The following is a 17844-nucleotide window of genomic DNA, read 5'->3' on the forward strand; positions in this document are numbered from 1 at the left end:
TCATACTAATATTGAATGTTTCTCAAATGTCAATTGAGTAGGATCTAAAGAAGACAGAAGATCAATCTTAAGGTATTGTGTTTTTGTTGGTGGTAATTTGATTTCTTGGAAGAGTAAGAAGTAAAATGTGGCGTCACATTCAAGTGCGGAATTGGAATATAGAGCAATGACACCGTCTGTATATGAATTGATTTGGATATATCAACTTTTTGTTGAGTTGGGATTTGAAATTACCATACCAACAAAGTTGTGGTGTGATAATCAAGTAGCACTTCATATTAGGTCTAATCCATTTCATAAAAAGACTAGACATATTGAAGTTGATTGCCATTTTTTACGTGAGAAAATTCAATAAGGGTTGGTACCTACAAGATATGTGAAGACTGAAGAACAATTAGGAGATATCTTCACAAAAGCATTGGATGGAATACATATAGATTATCTATATAACAAGTTGGCCGTGATTAACATATATGCTCCGACTTGAGGGGGAGTGTTATAGTTATATTGCTAGGGTTCTCCATTATTGTAAATATTTTGTTTGTATATATTCATATATTTGGTAAATGAATAGCATATTTTGATTCTCTCTCAAACTTAAGAGTTTTACCCAACAAAAATTTATAATCTTAATATAACTTTGGAATGGAAAATGAATCAGTAATAAGTTGTTTTAACAAGGAAAAAAATCTACATTGAACAAAATTGTTGACTAATACAACAATCTTTGATTTATTTGGCTTTGAAGATCACATTTCAAATTTGTAAACTAACAATGAACACTATGAGAGAAGAGAAAACCTCAATATATCTATTAATGTAGAGATTGTCAAGTAGTAGTAGTTTGGGGGGGAAAAGATATACATATTAGAAAAAGTGGGCTCCACCGGCACTAAATCGCTTGAAGCCCCTCAAAAAATTTGTAATGGAAAGATTAGAACATAACTCTTGCAGCAGTTCCTCCTTTGCAACTATAAGGTTGCTAAGAACAATGTGAATAGCTATTAGCAGCACAACAGAAGAAACATATTTTTATATCTCCAATTTGTACTTGAAAAGCCTTTCTTCCTGATTCACCCAGTGAATAGGAAACCCATCATTTACAAGTTCCCCAAAAATAACCAACCAACCTCTCAAAGAGAAAACAGTGTAATTTCTACTATAACTTGATTTTTCAGTTTCTAACTATACCTTGTGCTGTTTCTCCTTCCCCACCATTTCTTTTTCACCCTATCCATGGCACCTTCATTCCCAAGCTTATTCAAAATCACTTTCGTTTCGCGTAGCCTTCCCCCATAATCTTTCTTCCATGCTTCAAACATTTGCTTCAACCTTCTAAGTTCTCTATCTGGGTCGAGACTTGCCTCAACTTGACCGGATTTTACCTCTACCAAGAACTTTGCATCGTCACCGAAGACTTGACTTCTTTGTTCAAATTCTTCAGCTAATCGGCTAATGACACTGAGACCTGCATTCATCGGCCTTACTCCATTGCTTTCGTTAGCTGTGTTGTTACTACCCACTTCCCAACTGTATCCTCTGTCATCACTTGCATTCACTGATGCATCAGAATTTCTCTCTGAATCATCAACTGCTAAGCTTTTCTTTGCAATGGAGAGGCTAGACTGCAGGGATCTCATTTGTCTCTGCCACACCTCTTCCATTGACTTCATTTTCAGCTCATACTCTGACCAACGGTTCTCGTACTGTTGGAGGCGCTGATGGAGGATGTCGTTTTCCTCTTCTTTCTCTCTCAAACCCGCCTCAGCCTTCAGGACTCGACGTTGTAATTCCGCAAGGAATGATGACTTAACAAGCACCTCACCTGACCCATTTGCCTGTTGGAAATTCAAGATTTTGAGTAATCATATTAGACAAACATATAAGAAGGCTGCAATTTCATTTTTAGACTTAGGCTAATGCCTGATTAATTAGATCTATGATTGGGATCCTTCTCGTATAAATATTCTTATTTTCTCACTCAATAGTATAGTAGAAAATAACTCTCAAACATAACTTCAACACTAATTATCAGTCATAAATCAGACAAAGTTGAAGTTGGACCAGCATGGACCTTGAACATTTTAAGGCAACCAGAAAATTCGAAAGAAAGCATGAAAATCAGAGAGAACAGATAAAAATCAAAATGCTAGAAGTTTACCGTCAGGCCACCAGGTTTCATTAATCCTATATCCCCTGAGCATCTCCTGACCAACCAGCCACGGATAACTAAAATGTAACAAACATTAAACCAAATTAGTAAATGAAATCAGAATTCACACCAAAAAAATGCACAAAGAAATTGTATATTCAAGGGCTTAGGAGTGGGGGGCATGCACACTAAGTTATCTCAGATAATTGAACACTGTTTTGTAACAAATCTCAAGACTATGAACTGTAGTCTGCAGTTAGTTGCTTCCTTGTGAAATCATAAATCCAGCAGAATATCTAAGAACAGGTTATTTACCCGATTGTATCGTAAGTGATGCATCACAGACTTTCTTCAAACGTTTACTAGCAATTCTGGCTTTCACACACTTTTGAATAGAAATGGCAGCCCTATGCCTTTGAATCAAGATTGCATACTCTTTTCTGGCTTTCTCCCCACGTGCAACTGCATGAGAAATTAGAATAGATCAAACTCTGTATCCCAAGAACTAGAAAGTGATTGGTTCTAAGTCGACAAGGGAGGTTAATACATGACTGAAGTACGGAAATCCCTCTCTTCAGCTCTTTGAGGTGGCGTCGAGCTAGGTGCCCTCTATAACAGCTTTGAACAGAGAGAATCCCATGGAGGGTGCGGTTTCTTGTATCTTCAAGCACTCCAATCTGCCACATTGTTTTTGTCCAAATTTGATTAGTTGCACTAGTCAGTATGTTATGTGATTATATCAAAGCTACTATGAGAAAAATATTTATATATACACAATGGCAGAGAATAAAGTTCAACGACAATTAAAATTATATAAAATAGAAATAGGTTATAATTTTAATTTCTAAACTTGTATCTCAAGCTTTTTCCATTTTTTACCATTGATTTCTAACCCAATAGAAACCCGAGGAAAATAGCAAGTGCACTATATAAGCAACAAACTTTTACCTGCCCAGTTCGGAAAAACAATTTTGTATAGCCAACTTGGTACATTTCAGGCAATATATTGAATTGATGAAGAATTGCGACCGAGACACTAAGGGGATCCTGCGATGCAATGCTTTCTTGTAGAAGGAAACCATACCTGATGTCCCACACCAAGAGCCATGCACAAGTTATCGACAGATGTTAGAATGAAAAAATTTAAAAAGCATAATGGTGTAACAGCAATAACCAGCACTACCTTCTAGCGAATTTCTGATGTGACATCCGGGTAGGAAAACCAGCTCGTGATATTCGTACCACTTCTAGGACCCCACAACATCTTAACTGTTGTAATACAAGTCCTTGCTCATACAATCTGGGAGATTGAACGTTGTTGGGCTTGATGCAACGGATGAAATGGGGTGTTGTATTTTCAAGACGGAGCATCAATTGGAATAATTGACCCTAAATAAATTCAAATCTGTTAATTAAAGCAAGAAGTTCAATATATGAAAATTCAGTTCCTAAAAGATAATCGAACCCTGAAGAAATCCTCATTCACGTATCCACCTAGTACTAAGAAAAGGTCAAACTCAATGATTCTGTATCCTACTGTCATGAAATTTACTGTTTCTAAAACAAATGACCATTGGAGATGTCTGTCATATTACCAAATGCATCAAGAGCAACTCGCAAAAATTTGCAAGAATCAGACAAACATCTGAAGAAAGCAAACAAAATAATGTTTTTATCCTGGCTCCAGTTTAAGCCTGTTTCCCCACCCCCCACCCGAATCCTCGTTAATATATAAATTTGAACAAACTCTTAAGAATAAGAATAAGTGAATAATAATGTGTGTAGCCTAAGAATGACTAAAGAAGAAATCGCCAAGAATCAACTTTAGAGCCTTTACTATATATCAAGTTGAGTCAAATATAGGAGAAGGAAAACCTATTTATAAGGGATTAATACACAAACAAGGGTAAAAGGAATTAACCTAGGGATTTACCTAAATTACCCTAATCCTACCTACATCACAATGACTTATAGATGCTGCATAAAGTCAAACAAAATAAGTCCTAGGTTCAGGAAACATCATGCACAAGTGTGATTGAATGATAAATTTATTATGAAAGACAGATTACCTTGAACTTTCTTGCGACACTTAGTTTTTGGGATTCTGCACCACCAGACTTGTGTAAAGTGCCACCTATGGACTTTTCCGATTGAGTTAGCATGTTGGATGCAAAAATCTGAGGGAGATGGCATGAGCATGAGGATAGGAGTTGAATAGAATCTAAATGTAGCAAGTCCCTGTTTTTCTCCAGAAAACCAGTTGTATCATAAGTGACCTGAATGAAGACCCAAATGCAACTATCAAAAAGTCAGGTAAAATGAACTGAGGAAGAGAAATTTCACCAATGACTACCACAACTTATATTATTTACACCAGGCAATAATATTTTCTTAAATATTTTGTCAATTTAACAGCTTCACGCAGTAAATCCATCACAAAACAGAAGGAAATTAGAGACGGTTAATTGAATCAAGTCAGGGGCCTTTGGAATAGCAATAATCCCTCTGACTAAGTGATGAAAGTTTGCATAAATTATAAAAATATAAAAAGTAAACTGCAATAGGAGTAGAAAATAAATAAATAAATGTTATATGCCAATGATATGTAAATACCTCTCCTGCATAATGACCGACAGTGAAGGCTTTCCCTCGTTCTCCTCTAAAAGAAGAATTACGACCCAAATGCTGCTTAAGCTTGTTCGCGAAGGTCAGATCTGTGCCATTTGGAAAAGTGGACTCCTCATCTAACAGGGACAACAATCCCAAAGGTTTCTGCGTAGAAATTATAAAATAAAATTCAAAGAAAGCATGACGAACACTTTTTTTCTAATAAAGCATCACTCAAATCATAGTCCAAACTAATAACTCAGAACAAACATCAGCACTTGTTATAGCCTACTACTCAGACAGACTATATTAGACACCGGTAAATTAATAGTTAAATAGAAGATTTAGGCCAGGGCATTTCAGCATATGAGTTCGTCTGAGAATGTACCAGGGAGAGCCTAGATGGCATACATAAGTTCAACCCAACTTTTGGTGAAAGACATAAAAGAAACAATAAACCAAAAGGCATATGAGCTTCCAGATAATTCAAGAGGGATGGTAATCTCTCCCTACTCACTATTCTCTAATAACAAACCTAACTATCCACTCTCACGCTTGCCCCTTACAAAATTTGCGCATCCCCTTCCTACTAACTGTTGGGATATATTCCCCCCTTTACCCTTCCTAATGTACTGACAATAAGAGGCTTTACAATTGTAGTTATAATCAGATATAGTATGCAGATTTAACGTAGTCATGCTCTGAAACAACATACAAAAACCAGTGAACTTGTGTTATTGAATATCAGCCAAAAGGTGAAAAAAAAATTGGTGAAGTACAAGTAAATAGAAAGATTAGAAGATGAAGATAAAATCAACATAAATACTAAAAAACCAAGAGATGGTAGTGCAAAGAACCAAATCAATAAATTAAAAGCTACCTTTTCAAACAGACTGAGACAATCTTGGTTGTCGTCAAAATCAACTTTTGCCCAATCAATGCCATCTTGAATATATTCCTAAAATAAGTAAACTTCAATGTCAAGCATGAGAAATGAGACGAAAATCTAGTTATAGTTCCTTTCCCTCTCTATAAGCCAGCTTAACGCTGGGGATAATACAGGTTACACTTTTCTCTTGTATGATCTATTCCATGGTAAGGGTCCACAATTTTATGATTTGGTAGATTCTAATTTTGTATTCCATTGCTATCATTAGGTCATTTTAATAAATCTGGTCCAAACAACTTTAGGTGAACCATGCATACATAAAAGCTATGAGATTTTTACCGTGTTACATTCCTAAATTACACCAAAACGATGAAATAATACATTCAGATAATAGCTATTCATCATCAGAATTAGACATATATTAACCCTCAGTACTGTCTGAATTAGGAACAAGAAGAGGAGAAACGGCTGTTGCATTCCAATTAAAAGTAATAGCTTGAAATCATTTCAGCTTAATTCAACTGGACTGTTACCTCTTGCTCTAGCTTAAATAAATGACGGTTGAAATGCTGCTGCAGTCTCTCATTTGCATAGTTAATACAGAACTGTTCAAAACTATTCCTCTACAAAATCAAGGAATGGAGAGGGAAAAGATATTAGGATAAAGATTCATACCACATACAGTGACACACTGAGTCCAGAATGGGGAGAGAGAGAGAAATTAAGAGCTTAAATGAGGCATACATCAAATGATTCAAAGCCATAGATATCAAGAATGCTGATTGATCTGCCAGTACGTCGTTTGCCTACAGCAAGAGATTTGTTAATTTGTTCGACCAGCCACTCAAACAAACAAGCATAAATTGACTTTGCCAATGCATCTCTTGTGTCAATTGCCTGAAAAGTGTAAAGTCAGAAAAATGAGATCTGATGTGGGAGTTCTCACGAAGATAAAAGTTAAATGCAGTCTTCTAATATATCAGATGGTTGGAACAACAATACAATATAACTAAGTATAAATTACTTTGTAAGGTTCAAGCTCTATTTTGATCCCCAATCCACATCTTATGATACAAATGTATAACAATGCAAGACTGACAAAGCATAAATCCAAATGTGAGTGCATACTGATGAAACCAAAGCCAAAATAAAATTTTAAAAAAACAAAACAAAAAAACAAAAGGACAAGCACTGGTTATGTTTTTAATTGCACAACCGTGTGCATGGCATGAGCCTCAACAGATTTGGGCCTGAATAGTCTAGTCATTCCACCACAACTATTCAATATAACCTTTCCACCAAAATCACTCATCTTTGACGTACATTGAACAATTTGTTTCTGTCTGTTTAACAATTTGTTTCTGTCTGACAAAAATCTTTGTGAACAAAGAAGAATTTAACAGTAGAGAGTTCTACTCGCAATTTGAAGCTCCAATCACAATTAAATTCAAGCTAAAACATTTACCATAAATAGTTACTAAGTCATTGCTTAAACATAATTTAAAGGTGATTAATCATGCAGTTTGCATCGGGAATTAGTTTCTCCCTTGTACACAAAATAAAGTAAAGGTTTTCCTGAACAAGTTTCTTGCCTGAGATAAAGTAAGCTTTTGGACAATGCTGTCGTTGCCAACTCTCATTTTTCGAGTTGATAAAGCTAGTTTAAGCTCTTCAATCTCACACTCAATCAGCTTAGCAACAGTCTGTAAACCTGAAAATGGTTATCCAATAAAAAGCATAACGCTCAAGAAACATGTTACAACGGAACATGAATAATTAGAAAGAAACCAAATACATAGTTACTTATATAGTCATGCAAGTAAATACTGTAATTACAAGTAGACGAGTGACATTCTAAATCACTATGAATGAAAGAAACAAAGAATAAAGAAAGTTATAGATGTATTTCTAGAAATTGTTATCCCAAGGATGGGAATTACTTCTTTTTTGTTAAAGCCCTACAATGGTTTTTAAAAATATGAACTTTAATTTCAGTAAAGGAAGGTATCTGTTTATTCTTCATGATATTAACCATAATTTCTATCCTGCCTATTTCAATGTCAAAGATGGAAAGCTAAATTGAAGTAGAAAGAATACGAGAAATTGCTCTCACACTTCCTAAACATTAGACAGAATGATAACCACTCAATTGTATCGCCATTTGTTCATTTTGGTTTATCTGACACTAAACTCTTTTATAGTTTATTTCACACGGTTATTTATAGGCAACAAAAGCATCCCTAATTATGACTGACAAATTGACAATATTAATTTCACGATAATTTAAGCCTCAGGAAGTACTTAGAAAAGAATATAAGAAAAGAGGCTGAAGAAAGTGCCCAAAGTGTGTCTTTCCTGTTCAAATCTATGCTACAAAATAGAAACATATTTTACAATTAGAAATTCTAACCTTCATCTTCAACAGCCTCTACATGATTCTCATTGTCTATAACGCTAAAGGAAACATTTCCCAGCCAAAGAACAGCAGCAAGCATTGCAAATACACTGTGCTGATCTTCTTTGCTGATATGGACGACATCTAGTGCTTCCTGAGAAGTAATGACAGACACATTAAAACAAAATTCTACGAACACATAAAGACTGAATATAACGGATCAAAACAGATTGCTGGTCAGTATTGATTTAATTATAAATTTAAAAAAAATTACCATGACTACACGAAACTCCTCAGCATCATTTACTCTACTTATTGAAAAACAACTGCTCTGGCAGAGATATTTGTACTCTTCCGCTCTTCTCAAGTTTAGCTTCTCTGCACACCAAAGTTAAACCCTAGATGAGATGGTGCCGCAAAAATGAGAACAAGATGTCTAGATGAAACACGGGACACACATCGGTACTGAACTTGGGATGAGTTTAAAGCTAACTATTAAGCCCTTGGTGGTACTTTTAATCAATCCATTTAACAATGAGAAAAGGCAGTTAACAATTACAAGTAGATGAGAGAACTTCAAGAATTCAACCGTGGACGGTAGAACCTAACTACTTTTTCAGTGTGCAACGAAATTATATGCCACGGAATAAAAATTAGATCTTTTGTGCAAACCATGCACGGGAGTAAATATCAGAAATGTGAAATCATAGCAAGGAGAAATTAAGTGGAAAACCTTCAGAAAATTATCAGAAATGTGGGGGGAACCAGCAAATGTTTGAAAATTAGCATGGATTTTTCAAGTTTTTTGAGGCTGCTTCTTGTCCAACTATTAATTTGCAGAAATCCTCCATTGCCGGCTTGAATATTGATAAAGATGAGGTCTTTGAAATGGCTAAGCTGCTCAGTTGTAAGGTTGATTCTCTTCCTTTTTCTTATTTTGGTGTTATGGATGGTGGGAGCCTAAAAAAGAATCATTCTCAACTCCAATTGTTGAGAGACCTCATAACAAGCTGGAAATTTGGAGGGGTTTTTCTCATTTAAAAATGGTGTAGATCTATGCTCATTAAAGCCATTCTTTCAAGTATGCCGGTCTATTTCTTCCCTATCTTTAGAGCTGCGGTTGGCACCTGTAAGACTATTGAAAAGTGATTTAGGGGCTTTTTGTGGGAGGGGGCTAATTTGATAAAAGAGAGTCACCTTGTTAAGTGGGACAAAGTTTCTATCCCATGCTCTTTGGGTGGTTTGGAAGTTGAAAATCTTAGAGCCAAGAACTTTGCCCTTCTTTCTAAATTTTTTTGAAATGGATACTGATCTTAATGAAAAGAGACTAAACTAATGCTCTAAAATACAAGAATGCTCAATATACGGCCTCTGTTTGGAGTGCTCAACACAGGTTGTTTTGCAACACTTTAGATACATTAATTGGAAGGTCGCAAGCACAAACAGTGCTCTAAATATCAGCTAGTACATGCAACTCAAGATAAAACCACTTAAAAGAAACAAAGAAAACAAGATATCCAACTCAATTCATTTGTATTCATGATGTGTAAGCTATTAGATAACTAGTAAAGGAAACACTACTAACAAATTAGCTTCAATTGTTACACCCAAAAGAATGGTTTCAATTGCTTTAGTTAAAAATGAAGTAAATAAACTTCTGATTGTGATACAAATCCACAAGATATAAAAGCACTGTCCCATAACAAGCCAAAATATGACCTACAAATAACTGCAAATTGGAAGAGAGGAATTACCTTTGAGTGTAGGTGAAGCCCCACTACAAAGTTGATAAAAGATGTGGTATGACCTCTCTCCCTCCGTGCATTGGACAACTCTAGACTGTTGGAGAAATATATCATTCTCGAGTAGTTTTTCTTTTTTGGAAAAAAAAAAAAAAAGTAAAGAATCAATTCAGGCCCATTTAAAGGGTAGACTAATAGATTTACCTTTTCAAGCAAAACTGTTCCGGGTTCATCAAGAGGAGCACAATCAAGGTTAGATTTACCATCTCAAATAAAATATCCATTGAAAACCAATCCAGAGTCCAAATTACAGGAAAGCTTACAAGTTTGAATATTTGCACCAGATATTTTTCCAGTTTCACTAAAATGGATTTCTATCAATTTTCCCTGCAAAGGTTAAAATCAATTTAAAAAAGGATTTAGAACCTAAGTAGAAAGCCACTTTATTACATCATAGCCATGTAAATAGAATCAAAGATTTAGGAGCTTACGAAACGGCTTGAGTTATCATTTCTCAATGTTTTTGCATTTCCAAAAGCTTCTAAGATAGGATTGGTCTTTAATATCTCATATTCTATTCCACTTCCACCGCCAAGAGCAGCCAAATATTGCATTGCTATCTTAGCTGTTTCAGTTTTCCCAGCTCCACTTTCACCACTGAAAATGAAGGGATTAAAAGGACATGAATGATAAAGGAGAATATAAAATGCCTTCATGCTATTCACGGCACCCGCATGTTATTTATGATACAAACTAATAGTTATATGGAAAACATGAATAACAAGCTACCATGCTCTAAGAGACATACCACATGCTTGGTGGTATGTTGTCTTACGTCATTTATCTGAATACCTAAATGGTGTAAACTGTAAATACTGTATATATTATTATAACAGAAATGCAATCCATTGGGTCCTGAGCAAAACTATAATCTACTGCTAGAATAATAATACAATATATAACTTCCTTTGCTCTTTTAGATGAATGCTATGCTAATGTGCATGAATAAAAAAGTAACACTTGAAGAGAACAGCAAGGAATTAAAAAAATAAATAATAAATAAATAAATTAACCGTACAACCGTGGAAAACATGCCCCAGCATTACCTTATTATAATTGATTGATTTACTTCATCTGAAAGTGGAAAAAAAAAAGTCGGTAAGCAGACAAAATAACAACCCACGCACAAATTGAATCTAATAAAATATCAAGGGGATCAGGAAACCTCGAATCATCTCTCTTATGGCTGTATCAGTAATGGCATATACGTGTGGACTCTCAATTGTTTTGCGCTTGTATGCGTCAATGTAATCGTTTCCATACAAATCAACTTTCTTAAAAGGATTGATGGCAACCAGAACCGGCCCTGCTTTTGTCTGAAGTTTCCCAAAATCATACCATGTCATTACCAATAGAAATGCTTTTAAGCAGACCCTTGACTAACTAATATATAATAAATTTTCTGACACTCACATATATAATATCTTGATTATATCTGTACTCAAGATCATATAATACTGAAGGCTCATTTAAATAGCTAAGTTGCATAAGATCATCAACGCCATCAAGAATATCCGGATTTGCAGGAATCAAATTTTCAGCTTTCACCTTTAACACCTGAAACCATCCATATGATATAGGCAATCAAATATCAATAAGCTTCCCACAGCTAAAGCTTCTTACAAATTTCAATTTGCTACCTTTCCATCAGTCAGTGAAACTACTGACTCTGTTCCTGCCGTTGATAGTATCTTTACAAGATCCCAATTCCCATTTGGAAGTTTAAACCAAGACTGAAGTATCTGAAATAGAAAAATTGAGCAATGTCTTTAAATCAAAAATGACATATTTCAATTAGAGGAGCCAACAGAATACAATACTTATTCAAAAGATTATGATTAACTGAGAAACTCGTTTGTTCACAATAGCTTAGAAAAGATCGGTCTATACAAGATCATACACGCAAATGGGAGTTTTATATATATATAGATAGATAGATAGATAGATAGATAGATAGATAGATAGATATAGATATAGATATATATCCATTCCAATTTTATGGGAAAATTTTTAAGTTATATGAGATGCACGAAGAAAACAGAAACTATTAAGGCCTGAGCTGCCAAATACAGATGAACCTTTTAAGTGCATTTTCAGAAAGAGATCTAAGACGTAAAAGAGGGGACAATATACACAGCCATGTAATTATTATTGCTCAAAACAGCTTTGTTGTATGGGCAAGGGGACCATCTGTAATAGAAACGAGTAGGTAACAGTGATCAGCTAATCATGAAGATGCAGTCCAATAGGTATGGAAACTGAAAGTTGTGTCTCAACTATTCCACTGTCATCAACTAGCTTAAGCATTTGTATTTGATATTACCTTCTCCAAGAACAAATTGATACACAAGAAGATCCAAAGACATAAATATCTAAATGAAAGAATTATATGAAATTTAAAAACTTATATTTACAGAATATTTAGGTCCACTTGAAAAAATATTTTAGTAGGTAACTGCACACAATTTTTTTATGAGAAACAGGACGTATATTATGCACAAAAAAACCCAAAAAAAAAAAACAGCCTAGAGTCAAGGGCGAAGAAATGATATCTGGACACAATTACTTGCAAGGACAATGATCTAGCATTTTGCACAATAAAATTATACTGCAACTGCCACGCAAGCACGAGCTATTCCTAGATAGCACGCATCCTTCCTTCGGATAATTGCAGTCACTTTAATATGGATTACTACTACTTCTATTGTACTAAAAGAATTCTTAAGTTGATTTCTTTTTTTTTTTTTTTTTTTTTTGGAGTATAACAAATTGGGGTAGCGGGAATTTGAACCTCCAACCATAAGGAAGGTAATACATCCCAATTACAGCACTATGTTCACTTTTGGCTAAAAGTATAAGTTAAAACCAGAACATAAATATCCTATTTTGATCATTCTGCATGAAAAATATAGACAAGTGAAAAACATGAGTTGATTTGAGATAGCAAGTAAACTAACACGCATGAAGTTTGCATAACTTAAGAATAAAAAGTGAATCTCATATTTGGTAGGTGGGTTTTCTTACCTCGGCCTACAAATTTGATAATTCCACTAATAACAAAAACCTGAGTTACCTAGCTTATGGAACCCACCACCAGATACTAATTTTTACAAATCATTAATCCATGACCTAAAAATAGCCCATTCATTAGTACAATCCAAAAAAGAATATAGTACACATCTTGGACTAATCAAATCTCAACCTCAGACTTCACCACTCAAGTTTATTACAATTGTGAGCCAAATGTCTCAAATGGAAAAAACGACTAGTATACATCTTCTTTTATATAACAAATTAAGTAAGGAAAGTAAAGGGGGGGAATGGTACTAGAAGGAGAGGAAAGAATGAATGTTAACTTAAGTAGAAATGACCAAGATTTTAATGAGATTAAATGGTAGAAATTAGAATGTATCTCTGGAGTAATGGTGAACTAAAAGTAAAACCTCGGCTACCATTATCCTGTGATTAATTTTTTTTATAAGAGTTATTCTACGATTTGAAATTCAAGTGTCAATATATAACCCAAAATACCTTCCTCGGCGTGTAGGAGGATGTGTCACCCCACCTGCGTTCGCTATGTGAAGCTGATACTGAAGGTGAAGGTAATGGCATAAAACCATCTTCTCCATCATCCATGGTGGGTCTTTCTTCCACTGTTGTAATATTGTAATTGTATGGCGAGTCCTCATTCAGCTCATCAATATTGTTCATACTGTATTGAAGTCGATTGACGGCATCATCTCCAGCAGCACCATTTTCACCATTGACTATCGAATTAGCTTCCGTGTTTTTCACATTCCGATCAAACGACTCTTCCATAGTTTCAGCAGTTTGTGGAATCATGAACCGAGAATTAACTGGCATGGATTTGGTGGACTGCAATGAAACCATCACCTGGGATTTCCGAGACATAGTCCTGAAAATTTATTCATTGTGGCAGAGTGAGCACTGGCAGATGGGATAGCTATGGCTATCAATGTTGAGATAAAAAGATCACTTTCAAAAAAAAAAAAAAAAGAAACTAATAATTCTAATCAAACTTTAATAAGCTCCCACGTGAACGACCCATCTGACGGACGAAATGGAGGGGACCATCTCTAAGATTAAGATGCAGTATCAACTGATCCTGGTTAGTATGTCACTATTGACAAGTTCAACGCCAAATGTCTCCTCAATTCTGAAATGTCCTAAGCTAATACAGAAAGCAATAAACTTGGTTCAAATCAATTGTATAGATAGAAAGTCTCTGCTTTAACCCAAAAACTCTGAAATTAAAAACTCCTCGATCTGTAAGCTTAAATTCCTTAAAAGCTAACTACCGATCAGAGTTAGAATTGTTTCTTCAATAGATCTTTCAGTTAAATCCACCCATTGGAAGCTAAAGAAAAATTTGAAAAAGTGAAAAGTGAAGCTGAATGACATCAAATTCGAAAACTGAAAACATTAAAAACGAGTTCAACCAAACTTCATCAGTCAGGAAAGAGTAACAACATAATAAAAACGAAGAACATCAACAACAACCAAAACCCATTTGATTTATTTCCTGAAAAGAGAAACACACAAAGGTAAAGTCAATACTAATGCATTAAATCTAAAAATTCATCATCTTACCTCTTTAAGAAATGAAAATACAACAGCTCCGAGCAGATTGGAGGCAAGATCGAGTACCCAAGAACTAAGAAACGAGAAATCTGCTCAGAGCTTGAGAGAATTGAGAATTGAAACAAGAGAAACTGGGGAAATCCTGTGCAAGGAGCTGGAAGAGTTGTGTGAGCTGAGAGAGATCGGTTCCAATGGGGGGGGCTTTCAGGGAAACCTAGAAGCCATAGCCAGGAACATGGTAGGGTTTGTGGAGAAGGAAGAATCAAGGGGTTGGGATTGAGATGGAGATGGAGGGAGGTTTGTTTGGATTGCGAGAAAGTTGAACAGAAAAATGGAAAAGAAAATCCAAAGCGTGTAGAGATGGTGCAGCTTTTTTGCCTTGCTTTGCTTTGTTATTTTCCTCTGCTTCACAGACACACATAAATTTACATTTTTGTTTTTTTTTAAAAAAAAAAAAAAAAAAAAAAAAAAAATTGAATTTGAATTTGATTCGTATTTAATTTTTCCTCCCCCAATTGAAATTTTGAAATTTTTTTTTTTTTGTTGGAGGAAATTTTATTCCATTGACGATTTTGCCCTTGAAACATTTTCGAATTGCCATGTGTGTCCTCGGTGGATTGATTCGAAAGCACGGAGTTGACTGATCTGAAACAGGGATGTTGGTCCTAGGCCGGATAATAAATTCTTTTATTTTAATATATATATATTAAATTTCATGTATAATCCATACAATTTGAAGTTTGTGTTTATTTGCATTTTAAACTTGGTTAAAATATTATTTTGTTTCCAAACTTTAAAATTCGTACTAAATTTGTTTTCCAAACTTTAAAATTAGTATTAAATTTTCAATTATCCAATTTTAGTCAATAAATTTTAAATTTAATCTCTTTAAAATTAATTTTTCACAAAATTTATTATTTCATGCAAGAAAGTACAATATGTAAATATATTTTTAATATTTATAGTAAAATAAAAATATTGTAGGTAACCAAAAGTTTTTTAAAAGATGAACAATATTCTATCATTGTGAATAAATTTAAGATGTATTCAAAATATAGGGATTAAAATTAAAAAATTGAAAGTATATGGACTTAAATTGAACAAATTTAAAATATAGGGACCAATATAATATTTTAATCTTTAAACTTCTAAAAATATATCTTTAAACTCTTAATTTTATGTCTAAAGAAATTTATTGACGGCTTCAAAATCTTTAAAAAAAAATCAATATATTGTATGTAAGTTTGAATTTTATGTTATTTTAACCTTGAGCTATTCAGTTCTATGTCTAATTGATTCATAAGTTTTAAAAATTCTAGAAGTTCAAGAACTAAATTTATAATTTTTCGAGATCGATGACCAAATGACACAAATGCCAACTTTTTAAATTTAATCATACACACATATACATACAAACATACATATATATTCTTTTTTTATATATATAAGGAAAATATTACCCCGTGTGTGAGTGTGAATTTGAAAGTATAACATCGAAGATAAATCAAATTAGTATTTGAGTAGGAGTTAGGTGGGGAGGAGTGGAGTTAAACTTCACCTCTTGTTTAGTCGTCAAACAATTCTCATTCCTATTGTAGATCTCATGACTGATTAACTTCTTACATTTTGTACCTACAACTAATTAATCTTACTAGTTTGTCTCAAACACTCTTTGAATTATTCTCGTATCTACATTTATAAAATATGATATGAATTTGGTTGAATATTTATGTATTTCTTTTGAGATTAAATATTCAAATCGTTCATATACAATAATAGATAAATTGTCAAATTCAAATTTATATGATTTATGTTTGATTTCGACTTCGCATTTGTTGTAACTTTCAGTCATCTCATTTTGTTTAGTTAAACCTTACCTTCAATGAGATAAGGGTTGAGACTTGAGAGTGAAGTTTGACCAAGTCAATTTAATTTTTCAATAAAACATTTAGACTAACTTCTAAAGTCTATAGGATAGGACTAAGCTGAAACTAAGTGTAAATTATATAAACTAATTAAAAAATATTTATATTATATTGTTAAGAGTGTATGGTTTTAATATTTGACTATATTTTTAAAAATAGTTAATTATTGTGTTGAGCTTTGGGGCAAAAGAAATAATAATAATAATTGAACTTGCCCTTTATTTGTTTAAACTTGCAACTTCTTAATTTGTTTTCCATGTTAGAAGTCAATGATTAGAGGTCTATTTTTTTTCTCAACCATTTTTAAATTATTGGTTGATGAATTATTATCGCACACTAACTTATTAAAGCGTATTGATTCAAACTTAAGGAAAGTATTGTTGTTGTTATTATTATTATTTGCAATAAGAAAAGTATTGTCTTATGACATAGTTTTAAAAAGATGCATTTTACCCAAAAAAAAAAAAAAAAATTTGCACTAATGACAAACATTTAATTATTTTGAGAAATTGTAGTGGGTATATATAAATATATGGATATTTTATGGCGAATTTGAGCGCCAAAAAAATAGCGTTTTCTTGTGGTGATAAAATGGCTACTTTAAAACAAATAAACAATAATTTAAAATAAGTCTACGAATAATAACATTTGTACGAACACTTGCTGACTAATAAATTTAGTATAATAAAGGATAAATTTGGTATATGAATTATACAACTACTTGATCTATTAAATATAAAGTATATCAGTTGACAAATATATTGAAACATAAAGTATATAAAAAAATTGGTATGAAAAAAAAAAACGAAAACCATACCCTTTTTCTTTTCTTTTCTTTTTTTTCTCTATACTTATAAATTTCAGTAAATCGTTGCTAAATTTATAATTTGTAGATTTTTTTTTTTCTATTGTTGCAACAGCCCCAATAATTTTTCCAACACAATATAAATTTTATTTTCACATACGTAAAGATAGTTCAATGACATTTTATTTTCTTTAAAGAGACATATTTTCATCTTGGAGTTTTTTACAAATAACCTTAATTTTGAATAGTTAATGTTGTTTGTTCTATTTTTTTTAAATAATGAAAATGATCTTTTATCTTTATTTCAAAAATATTAAGAGCGTATTAATTATTTAAACAATTTCTTGAATGTCGATTATTAGTTTTTGGTCAAATAAATGCAGAATTAGGTTAAATCTCTAATATCGTAAAAAATAATTATAAGGTAAAGTATGATTTGAGATCAAATCACTTCATTAAAATTCGAGTTCACTATAAAAACTAATTGACTAATAGTCACAAATGAGAGAAGGCAATAGAGTACATTGGTTGTTTTAATAAATTATAGTAATATGCAAAAATTGAAACATAAAATGATAAAAATAGTCCAAATACTATGTGACACCACTTGCAATTAAAACCTTTGTTATTGTAGCTCACTTCCATTATCTTGTGAAATGTTTATTAA

The 17844-nt window shown here is 33.2% G+C and overlaps 1 protein-coding gene across 1 annotated transcript; it reads right to left on the reverse strand.

Annotated features, from left to right (window-relative positions):
* Positions 1-790: 790 nt before the first annotated feature.
* Positions 791-14855, reverse strand: ATM1 (myosin 1). Its single transcript, XM_039036147.2, has 24 exons — positions 14457-14855; positions 13377-13761; positions 11486-11587; positions 11259-11402; positions 11011-11161; positions 10892-10919; positions 10277-10442; positions 10109-10172; positions 9990-10003; positions 9798-9882; positions 8318-8421; positions 8059-8197; positions 7241-7359; positions 6393-6545; positions 6182-6271; positions 5640-5717; positions 4766-4924; positions 4222-4428; positions 3336-3541; positions 3101-3236; positions 2700-2829; positions 2468-2614; positions 2162-2229; positions 791-1838 (listed from the first exon to the last, which is right to left on the reverse strand). The coding sequence occupies exons 2-24, from the start codon at positions 13755-13757 to the stop codon at positions 1182-1184; spliced, it is 3528 nt and encodes a 1175-aa protein (XP_038892075.1). The 5' UTR covers positions 13758-13761; positions 14457-14855; the 3' UTR covers positions 791-1181.
* Positions 14856-17844: the final 2989 nt, after the last annotated feature.

Source organism: Benincasa hispida, chromosome 7 (genome assembly GCF_027475165.1).
Source record: "Benincasa hispida cultivar pf3 chromosome 7, pf3_genome.v1.1, whole genome shotgun sequence".
NCBI lineage: Eukaryota > Viridiplantae > Streptophyta > Magnoliopsida > Cucurbitales > Cucurbitaceae > Benincasa > Benincasa hispida.

What these genes read in the sequence shown, in the direction of transcription:
- ATM1 (XM_039036147.2), bottom strand. Translation starts at nt 13,757, where the DNA reads ATGTCTCGGAAATCCCAGGTGATGGTTTCATTGCAGTCCACCAAATCC. An exon ending in GGCTTCACCTACACTCAAAG is followed by an intron (nt 8,422 to 9,797) that starts GTAATTCCTCTC and finishes TTTGGTGTGCAG; the next exon opens with AGAAGCTAAACTTGAGAAGA. An exon ending in TGTTTTTCCGAACTGGGCAG is followed by an intron (nt 2,830 to 3,100) that starts GTAAAAGTTTGT and finishes ACAATGTGGCAG; the next exon opens with ATTGGAGTGCTTGAAGATAC.